Source organism: Boleophthalmus pectinirostris, unplaced genomic scaffold (assembly GCF_026225935.1).
Source record: "Boleophthalmus pectinirostris isolate CB_2022bp ecotype Guang Dong unplaced genomic scaffold, ASM2622593v1 HiC_scaffold_15, whole genome shotgun sequence".
Classification (NCBI taxonomy): Eukaryota; Metazoa; Chordata; class Actinopteri; order Gobiiformes; family Gobiidae; genus Boleophthalmus; species Boleophthalmus pectinirostris.
This window is the reverse complement of record NW_026571070.1, coordinates 19694244-19705950: the sequence shown is the minus strand read 5'-3', so window position 1 is coordinate 19705950 and position 11707 is coordinate 19694244. Positions and strand designations below refer to the sequence as shown.

Sequence of the window (11707 nt, the reverse complement as noted above, 5' to 3'; positions counted from 1 at the left end):
TTGTTGTTTCAATAGAAGCCTCACATAGGCTCCTCCATAAGGTATAGACCCTACCTTATAGAATTTTTTTTTGTTAAATTTTATGCTGTGTCCTAACAACTGTGTACTTTAAAGGTTCACTATGGCTACGTTCAGACTGCAGCCTGAAGTGCCTCAAATCCGACCTGTATCTGATCTTTTAAAGGCAGTCTGACTGACACAGATGAGATTTTTTTTTTTTTTTTTTTGATGCAACCCAGGCCTCTTGGTTATGTGCTCCTAAAACCGATACATATTCGATCTCTTGATATGTGACTTCAGTTTGAACGGCCAAGTCACATTCATCCCACCTACACATCAGGCTCGGAGTCTAGTCAATGGAGGGAAAGTGAGATTAGTGAGTTAATTAATACTTGGGGGGATTGCTGTATTCAGGCCAAATTGGAGGGGTCTTGGAGGGAACTGGACCATTTTTGAAATGATTGCCAAAGAAATGGCCGAGCGCGGCTACAGGCGATCCTGGCTTCAATGTCAATGAAAAATGACGAGCCTGTGAGCCAAACACAAGGAAGCTAAAGTCTCAAACAAACGAAGCAGACATGGATGTGTAACCTGTCCATTTTACGAAGAACTGGACCATATTTTGGGAGACAATCCCAGAGTTAAGGCTACTTCCATAAACACTGAGCACGCTCTGTGTGACATCGTTGTGCCCTCCAATGTGCGTGTGGGACACTTTTGGGGCATTTGAAGTTCACACTGGAGATCACATACAAGTTGCATTAATATGGAAATGTGAACGACCTCGCAAAAAAATCTGATTTCACAAAAAAATCCAAATTGAGCATCAAGCCCTGTAGTCTGAAAGTAGCCTATGTAACTTTTCTGGTGAGAGTGTATTTATTTAGTTTGTAATGCTGGTAAAATACTTTGACATGTAAGTTTAATACCACACTGTGGAATATTCTAGGCAAAGCAATAAGCCTCTCTATGGAGAAAAGCAGGTTGGCCTTAGTACAAAAACAGTATTTTAATAATTAGCTTCTATTATGATTCTTTTGTTCTTCAACTTTTTGCTTAAAAACTTATTTGAACTGAACACAACACGTTTTTTTAATGAGAAAACTGATTAAAAATGTTGTGAAAAGGTGAAAAAAGTCGATGCATGTGTTTAATTTAGTTTTCATTGGCAGAGAAGTTAATAATTTTAGTCATACATTATTCCATTCTGCCTTGGAGGTCCTATTTTATCCTTAATTAGTTTGTCTCACCGAGTAGACGGCAATGATTGAAATGAGCCTATATTATTGCAGGGCTTCTATTATTTTCAACAAAGAAATAACAGGAAATCTACAATAAGTATAAAACAATGATTTCCAATAAAGCGAATGTCAAAGGTATACCCCCACTCAGATCAGTATTTCCAGGAATACCCAAGTTAATGGTGGATTATGTAACTTTTTTGTTTCTATAGAAATGTCATTGCTCTGCTTGAAATGTCCCACAGTATGACAGATCGACCTTACATTTCCTCAATTACAGCTGGTTTTATAGCTCAACATCTACAAAAACAGACATTATGACTGTGAGCGGGGTTGCCTCCCCACAGATCTGACCTGTAACTTGGCCTGGTTTGGTCTCCATGATGATAGAAAGGTTTAGTGTCATACTGTGAAACATCTCCTCATAGAAAAGTTTGAATTTTCATCTCTAATTGAACATCAGGCTGAATATATGATTATTTTATGGGATCTGAAATAAATGACTTCGATATGGATCACTTTGAATTATAAAACACCTGAAAGTGTGTCCGTATTATGATCCTTGTACCTCCGCTGTGTCAGTGAGTCTTCTCTGCACGAATCATCTTTTAACAGTGTCCTATAAATGATTAAGCAGCCCTGATGTAAAAGGTCTAGACTGCGCATCAATTCAGAAGCACAAAAGGGAAATTCTAACGCTGGCGGCGAAGTGTGTGACTTTTCTTAGATCCCGAGCTATAATCACATTCAGCAATTTCATGGTTAGCTTGAGAAGAAAAACACAGCATATTTACAGTGGCTTCTGGGTTCACTTCACTTGTGAGAAAAGTTTGTCAAATGTATAAGACAAATTTACAACACAATTAAAGTGAAATATTCGTGGGATAGATGTGGCAAGAAGCACAGAGAGAGAGTTTAAAGGGAGACATAAAAACAACTTTGCACCTTCAAAGTGTGTTGTTAAAAGAAAAGTTATTACTAAAAGGTGCACTATAACTTTTCTCTATGGAGATGTTTTTGTCTGGAATGTTCCACAGTATCTGCCAAGTTCATGGAAACATCTTCAAGTCAAGTTACAGGTCAGATCTGTGGAGATACAAGCATACTCACAGTAAGAACGATGATCTAAATGTGTTTTAGCAATAAATAAAAACACATTTTACTGATATTTTTTTTACAGATTGGTCAGTTTAAAATCCTAGTATCTCCATGGAGACAAGCAACAAGCAAAACCCTGTTGAAAAGTGATGTAGTGCATCTTTAAAGTACTTACAACTTACGACTTTAAACTAGTTTTCTTGTCCCTCAACGAAAAAAAGCATTTATCTCAGTATATAGAGCATTTTCAGGTTTTACTTCAGATTTGAGTTATTTCCCATTGCGAACTCAGTCTTTTTTCATTCCCTTGATTTTTGTACGCTGATACGCCTTTCTTTGTTCTTGGTCTTTGTTAAAAATCTGACTTCTGCCCAGATAAAAGAACAAAAGCTCCCATAGAGGAAGGTGGAAAAAGTGTAGGACAGACCTGGCTCATGCCCATGTCAAGGGTTAGAGCTCTGGATGCATCACTCACCCTCCTCTCCTCCTTCCTCCCCTCTTCTTCTCTCCTCTTTCTCCTCTCCTCTTCACAGGATTATTTTTTGCCTGTCTCGTGTCCTGAGCTGAATCTGTTCTGATTGCTGTGATGCAAAGTGGGTGCATGTGTTTAGCGAGTGAGGCAACACTTTTCACTTAAACTCTTCATGACCTCATTTGTCTAGAGATGCGCACATGAAACTTTAGTTAGACTGTTGACCCATTTTGACCCTTCTTTATAATGCAGAGATTCTACACCGGTTTAGAGAATTCATCACTTATCTTACTGAAACCCTAAAATATATTAATGTGTACGTACAAGTATATGGTTTGGAGCTCAGACTCAAAGGTCCTATATTACACAAATTGATTCTTGTGAGCTTTTAGCCATGTTATAATCTTCCTACGTTATCAAAAACCTACCCAGAACAGCCTTAAGTGTACAGGACTTGTGTATATTTTTGACAAGGAAACAACCACAACAGATCAGAAAATAGGGAAACTAAGGAGCCTTTAAGATGAAGCTTGATGGGTTTTTTTTGTTTTGTTTTTTTTTGTTACACTTTAGTTTAGGGACCACACATTAATCGCTAACTAAGCCTTAACTGGCATAATATTTATATAGCCTTAGACAAAAATTTAATGAAAGTACTTTATAAACACTAACAAAGGTGTAATTAAGTACTTATTGTGCATTTTACTATTACCTATCTATTAATATGCTCTCCCTAAACTAAAGTGTTACCATTTATTTTAAAAAGACAAAATAAAATCAAATTGAAAATCGTGTTCACTATATGAGGGAAAGAATCATAATACATTTTATTTGTTGCTTTTCACTACGTGTTCTCCCTGTGCCAGGCTGAATTGGAAGGGGTTAGTTCTGTTAGGGCATCTGGTGTAATCTGTTCAAATAAACCAGAATACTGGCAAAAGAAAGTGCAAGGTTCCCACCACTTGATGATATGTTTAGGGTTGAAGTTTTACTCAATATTTTCATTTAAAGTAAAGTAGTACTGTAATTACGATGGTGCAGTAGGTTGATTATTATGTCTGCGCACACCCACAGAGCAAATAAGACTTTAAAACGGTCTGCTGTCTGAAATATAAAGCTGACTCCTGTCTCTTTGTCCCAGGTGTGTCTCTCCAATGTTGTTGGTCCCTGAGGCCTAAGGAGGAGTGAGCCACGCCCCGGGGCCTCATGGGACGTCCGGTTACCCAGCATGCACTGCTCCTGCTGCAGTGCATGCTGGTCCTGCGGTGGGGTGTGGAGGCCCGGAGAGGACCAGTGCTGCTGCCCGAGTCACCATGTTACAGGATCGAGCACCCTGTCATCCCACACTCAGGTGAATCATACAGACACAGTATATGTAGAAATTCATTGTGATTAAACATATTAAATATAGCTGGCTTAATGGGATGCTGTTGCTAGGCGATATATAAAGGTTAATTGGTTGCCAGTAGATACAGCAAATAATACAACGTGATGATGTCCCTCTCTCAGTCATATGGAGTCAGTTGCTACATTCTTCATGTTCTCATTATGTCCCCAAATATAAATAGCCAAGTAGTTCTCTCTGATATTTACCACTTAAAAGTGGTAACCAGTGTCTCAAAAGTTTACTGATACTGCATATATGCTAAGTGTAGCCACTGCTCACAGTTCTGAAAGTAGTCACAAAGCTCATTTGTAAAATAAACAATGGCTGGTGATATGATAAAACTGAATTGTGATTTAATTCTGCGATACTTTGTTGTTTTTAGAATCATGTATCGTTATGTTTATAGCAACTTTTGCTCAAACAGATTTTTTTTTTTTAACTCCATACACCTTTAGTTGAATTATTTGGATAATTTCATTTTGAAAACACAATGAAACAACAAAGGAACAAAGCATCTTGAGCAATGAAGATGCAGACAGACTAATAATAAAGGGTTATTCAGATATGTCTGAAAGAAACAAAACACAACTCCAGGTATGTTTTTGAGGAGGTAACAACATTATAACACAACATAAAGAGCCAGTTTTGCATATTATAGGACTTTTAACATTTAACAACTGAATATCAAGGAACTTCCCAGTTAAGCGCTCGACTAGTCTATATGATGTTGGGATGTCTCCAGAAACACAGCAACGAAGGAAAAAATATGTACACCATAATGAATTCACTTTGTCCCTGGCAGTTTGTAATTTCCTCTGGCAAAGCATATTGACACAAACATCGATAAAACACGGTGCAGCAAGAACGCCATATTAGGTTACCATCGCAAAAGGGCTCACATTTTTCACAGTCATTTTCATTTGATCCCCTCTCAACAAATGTGAAGCTTTTCTGTTAGGAATCAAACTTACTTTCTCCACTTGTGCTGTTTTTGGATACAGTAACTCCTGCGTCAAGTTTCATCGTCCCCACCATTCATCTTGCGCTGGCATTGATCTGCTAAAGTCTAATGAAATGCGCTGAAACTTAGTCGAAAAGAACAATTCAATACTGATCAATGGTGCACTGTCTGCCTACCTCCAAGTACTCAGATGCCATTGAATTGTTTGCAGTCCAATGGAGTCCCTTGCAGTCAGATAATCACCCAGCATTATGTCTTGGGTGAAATTGACTTCGAAAAATCCAAGGTCGTTTAGCACAAAGATCTAGCCACATTTGACGATGCCTGTTCTGTACTTTCTTTCGTGGTCTTTCTCGCTTTCATTGTTAGCGGCGGTAGCACTCATCACTCGTAGCCAATTGAGTGGAATGGGCTAACACTGGATAACATGATACAATACTCCAAAATGGACGCCCGTAGACTCTTGTGGGTCATCGCTGGTCATTGGCGATGTGTTCTCTAATGCACCACTATGGCCCATTACGCCTCGTGGACAGAGCGCCGCGCTGGAAATATAGCAGTGGTAATGCAGGGGGTCATCACAAGAGCAGTGAGAAACGAGGGGAAAACTACCATAGATGTACAGACAGTATGCGTAAGTGTATATGTGTGAAAAGAACACTGGCTGTAGACTTAATGTAGCAGAACTTTAAATTAGAGTCTATTTTTGCAATCATTCGCTTATTTGTACGTAACTAAACAGTGATTCTCAGCTTCAAAGTACCACCTAGAAGAAAATGGTTGCTCTCCCAGTACCACCACATCTAAACCAGGTCTAAAACAGTACTATTCCAGATTTAAACTAGGGCTAAACCTGGTCCCAAAATAGGACTACCCCATGACTATGATCTAAAATAGCACTATTCCAGGTCTAAACTAGGGCTAAGCCAATTCCAAAATTGTGTGCAATCATCCACTTAACTAAACAATTAACTCAAGTTCAAAGTCCTCCCAGTACAACCACATCTAAACCAGGTCTAAAACAGCACTATTTCAGGTCAAAACTAGAGCTAAACCAGGCCCAAATTAGGACTACTTCATGACCATTGCTACATTTGTTCTAAAAAGGGGCTACTGCGCTTGATATAAAAATTGATTTAAAAAAAAAAAAATCTTCTTATTCTTTCCAACTCTTGGTACTTAATTGGTCATTTACTTTCTCCTCACAAAAAGGAACTGGTGCTGTTCAAAATCATGTACATTCAGATATTAATACTTTGCAATGACAACACTGGGGGTGTTCTACATGCATCTACTGGCGGAATGTTCAGCAGTCATCATGACAACACGACGCACACATTAGCTGACACTGACAAAAAATATATGTTCTGAAAAGTCAAGAATTATACAAAATGGATTTGAACAACACATTTTCAGGAGTTTGTGATCAATACAAGTGTTCATGGTCCCGTGTAAATGTTTGATTTTTAACAAAAAGGTAAGACTAACAAAAGAACTGTTGACTAATGCAAGCTAATGTGTGTGAGACTTATTTAAAAGCACAAATCACCACAGTCTTCCAACCAAGTCAGCTCTTTCTCAGACTGTGTTAAAATAAAGCTCAGATTAAGTCTAACTTGAGTAACAGAGCTTCTAACAGAGTAGTGCTTTCAGTTAGCTTCACACCCCAGGGAATATTGATGACATTGGCAGCAAATATCAATAGAAATGACTGGAAAGTGTGAGTGAGTCTATCTTTAAACACAAAGAGGAGAACTGTGAGAGCTGTATAGCCATTCCCTTACACATGATCATTCATTCACTCCAATACTTCTTATATAGAGATATACCTCCTATGCTATAACTTCCTAGCAGCATGACTTGCAGATCCAACTTAGCTGTAATTATCTCACATTGCAATTCTGATGTGAATTCACCTGTGTTCACTAACCTCGTTTTAATGGACTTTTCCCCCCTTGTATTTAATCCTTTGTTTATTTGAAGTCTATTCCATTTCTCCTGCAGCCACGCTATATTAGCGCTTGCTCTGTAAAGGTGCCGAACAGTTGGTAATTTCTATGCAGTCATTAAGCTGTCCATTAATCTTTGCCTTGAATGCCATATCTCCCATTCATTCTTAATAATAAGTCTTTTCATGCCTTGATGATAGTCTTTCATCGCTCACAAGTGCAAGCCAAATTATTCTCCTCTTTCTTTCTTCTTTTTGCTTTAGATGCAAAATAGCCGTGAGTCACTATGTATACCCAAACACATCCACACACGGCCAGAGAGCTCTTGTTAAGGCTATTACGGTGCTCTTTGTGAATCATTGGGCCCATGTAATGTAGAGTAATCCCTGGTTGTGTCCAATGGGCATAGTGACAGTGCAGTGGCCGCTTTTCAGGTGAGCTGGGAGGACTACAAACACTTAACTGTACCACTGTGGATCATAACAGTGAAACATAAAGCTGCACCTCAAGCGTTGGCTGGACCTGAAAGAACTACAAATCCCACAATTTGCATTCACTTACTACACTGGTTTGTTTTATCCCCTCTTATTTCTCAAGGAGACCAGGCTGTAAGCTACTGAAATGTAAGTGTAAAGGTAAATTGACTCTTGTGAGCTGTAAGCCATGTTATAATGTTGTTACCTCATTACTTGGTAACAACATCATTTGGTAACAACATCGTTTGGTACCTCAGCCTGGGTTGAAATGGTCCAAATGGTTCTAGTGAAAGTATGGAGTTTAAAAACACAGTGGAGCACTTTCCATATTACCACATGACATCACAAGGTGGAACAAAGAGTTTAATGTTTGAAAGAAGAGTACAGCCTAAATATGCAGGATTTGTGTGTTAAACAAAACCATATCCAGCTATATCTGTGATGAGAAAACGGCATAACATAATGGCACTCTCTGCCACCTCCAAGACCAACTCAGTGCCACCACTGGGGCCAGGGCACTTGCTTGCTGTTCTATCAGCTGCTGCCCGCATGTTTCTGGGCGGAAAAGTTTCACCTGGGCATAGCATGCGAAGGTCTTAAATCTACCCGGTGCTTTAGTCCTAATATGGACTGGTCATAACTCAGATTTACTGTAAGTGGGAAGTAGGATTAAGACTAGTTTACGACCAGCTGGTGGTCCAGACCGGGACTTGGACCAGTTTTATCTCTTCATATTGGACAATAATACACTTTTGGAGACAGAGCCAACAGGACAGCAGATAGATAGATACTCTGCTTTAGTCCTCTGGAGAAGGTAAGATGCTTGTTTTCATCAGTTTTGGTGCAAATCTCAGCCTCACAGGCAAATAATGCGTGAATGAGCTGCTCTGGTGTTGTGCCGTGTGTGTTGTAGCAGCGGTGCTGATGTCATATGTTCATGTTGTGACTGTTCCCTCTCATTGTAGTTTTGCAGACATTGTTGAGGCTGGTTGTGAGTGGTGGATCTGGTTGTGCTGCTGCATAAACTTTGCATCTGGCTGTGCGTGATTGTGACAAACACAGTGCAAGCTTAGGACAGGGGCCTGATGAAATATAAAACAAATTATTTATATTCATTCAAGATATAATTCAGCCAATAGTGACCAAAATGTTTGTTTCTGACATTCGTTATAAAACTATGTAGCGTATATATAATACTCATATATTTTTAATATATATTTCTCATTTTGTCCAAGGCAGCCGCCCCCAAAAAAATTTATATCGCAGCCACAACTGGAGCTTGGTCAAGATAAATGAAGAAGAGCAGATGCAGAGGGTTGCTGTGGTGATGTAGATGAGTAAACAGGACTGCTATTATGTAACTGAATTAGCAGGACTGTGTAGAGGTGAAAGTACAATGAAATGCTTGAAAAGTAGTAGTAGAGAGTCATAGGTAGCAGACTGACTTCGGCTGACAGCAATAGACAGACAGCATATATTTGAATATATGTATCTTGTATTGAGGGGTTGTCACAGCTAGACTTCTACCTTCTGCAAAAGTGAGTTTCATATTGATTTGGCAATGCTTTCACCTCAGATGATCTTCTCAACCTGCTCTGAATTTAAAGGACCTACAGTACTGTAAATTACCTCTTGTGAGCTTTAAGCAATATTATAATAATATAATGTTGTTACCTCCTCAAAACCATACCAGGAGCTGTGTATGTTTACATCTCCAAAGCTCAAAATGCTCTACTGAAAATTGTGTGTCATGTCATGTAGTGGTCTTTTTCAAGTTAACAGCTGTCCTTTTACATTTAGTTCAGCAGAGACTGACAATTGCTGAAATTATACAAATGATTCTTATGAAGGTGGAGTTCAAAAACACAGAGGAGCCTTTCCTGTGTTACCACATGACATCACAAGGTGGAACACAGTGTTTTCTGTTCTGAAGAACTGAGGCTAAATATGTAGGATGGGAATGAGACAAAACTTTTTTTTTTTTTTTTTCCATCAGGACACAGTACTACAACATATGGACCCTTTAATAACATATAAAACTGCTAGTGTACAATTCTTGTGAACCAGCATAATTTCAGTAAACAATTGTAGGTAATATCTATTGAACGTATTTTGCACCGGTCACATTTTGTGATGTCTCCTGCTAATCTCCTCTTCTGTTGTGTGACCAATGCTGTCCCCATTTCCCCATCCGTCTGTGCCTAGTAAATCTCCAGTCCCCTCTGCACTCTCTCTGTCTCTCAGGGGAATTTGATTTCAGCCTCACAACATGACCAAATGATCCATCAAAATGAAAGTACTTTGTAATAGTGAATAATGGAAGTGTTAAATTATTCACTCCAAAGAAAATGTTTGAGTTTTATTAATTGATCTAAGGTTAACACGAGGACCCAGTCACAGATGGTTTCAGAACGGTTGTGTTTCCAGCTTTCACCACACGCTTTATGAAGATGTTTGGGTCTGGAAATCTACCCTGTCTCCTCAATTTCTGATGGATGTGATTGACAAACGGAAGAACCAATCACAAAAATGTCAGTTTGTGTTATGGCAGTTTATGAACAAAAAAAATGTGAAGAATAAAATCAAGCTTATCAACAAGAAACTCGGTAAATTGGAAGTACAAGAAGTTATATAGTATTGTAGCATTCTGGTGTAAGGAAACGCACCACAATTACTGCACTTCTTATTGTTTATTTTCTGGACACAAGAGCTACTGTAGGCCGTAACCCGTGCCAAAAACAAGAATTAAACACTTCTAACTCTTCTAAATCACCAATCCATCACATAAACTCGTCGGCATAGCAACTAAGTGTCACACACAAAAGGAGTTACATGAACAACAAAAGCTGTAAACCTTGAACTTAACACAAAATATTAGATCATTACAGCATTTTGTTGTTTTCTTGAGAGATGCCCGCAACAATTTATCTGCTGTGATTGGATCATTCCAAATAAGGACAATTGTGGAAGTTGGCAATTGTGTCAGGGAGGGCATCGGGCATAAAAAAAACAAAAAAACAAAACCACTTTATATATATATGATTATAATATAGCTGTGCTATATTTATAGGTGCACTACAAAAAGCAATATCTAGGTAATTTAAAATGACTTAAATTAAGAACATTTTACTTGATTTGAGGAGATTCAAGTGTGTTTTTCTTTTACTCAGCCATAGATTTTTTTTTGTCATATTTGAAGTGCAAGAAGTTGTTTTTCTTATCCTAAGTGCAGCAAGATGTATTTTGATATTTTGAGTACAAAAAGTCTGGTTCCAGGTAGATCATTTTCAATGTCAAGTGAAATTTATTGAAAGCATTATGAAACTTTCTTAATTCAAGTTATCTTAATTTGGCTAGAATTTACGAAAAAGTGTGACCTCAAGCTACATTTCACTTCAGTCCCACAGGTCTAGCCTTTAGTTCTACCTAGAGTTGTGAAATGTGTCGACAAAAAGAAAAATGACTTCCTCAACTTGCATGAGGAAATTCGAACCTTCACTTAACCACTATTCTGCCGTATTCCATAATCCATGAACTGGGCTTGTTTGTTTCGAGCTAAATACAGAAGTTGAGTCACAGTAGTTTGGGGAAATTTAGCCTGTGGTCCCGCTGTGGTCATGACTGTCCAAGGCCATAGTGCATGAGTTACTATGACAGCTCTTCATTCTGTCTGTATATCATTGTGGCTGCACTGGGGAAGGGTGTGCCTCACGGGATTGTGGGTAATTCTGACTTGGCACAACACTTGTCTGACAGAAGTGCTACTGTGGTGCGAGCCTATAGTCGCCCATAAAGACCACTTTCTGCTTTGTACAGCGGTGTGGACCATTGCCTGGGTTTGAGAAAAAATACAGTTTTAGCATAAACGATCTAGAATGTGATCCCCAAAAGGTAAAGCCGCTATACTGACAAAAATAGGTCTAAATATAGGCTCCTGTGAATGTCTATGCTGGGAAAGTGAGTTTAGGACTGAACTCTGGGCTAGTGTGATGAAGTTTTGTGGAGAAAAAGAGAAAAACAATGGACAAAATGATCAGAATAAACAAAAAAGGCAAATCCACAAATCTTAACATAATGAAACGGGGGATTTCCTAGTTATCTGCTGAATAATCAACCACAGAAA

The 11707-nt window shown here is 38.6% G+C and overlaps 1 protein-coding gene across 1 annotated transcript in view; it reads left to right on the top strand.

The window, feature by feature from the left end:
- Window positions 1–4017: 4017 nt before the first annotated feature.
- Window positions 4018–11707, top strand: part of sema5a (sema domain, seven thrombospondin repeats (type 1 and type 1-like), transmembrane domain (TM) and short cytoplasmic domain, (semaphorin) 5A) — a 154116-nt gene continuing 146426 nt past the window's right edge. The window contains exon 1 of the mRNA XM_020925704.2: window positions 4018–4162. Coding sequence (XP_020781363.1) covers window positions 4018–4162 — 145 coding nt within the window. The remainder of the gene's footprint in view (window positions 4163–11707) is intronic.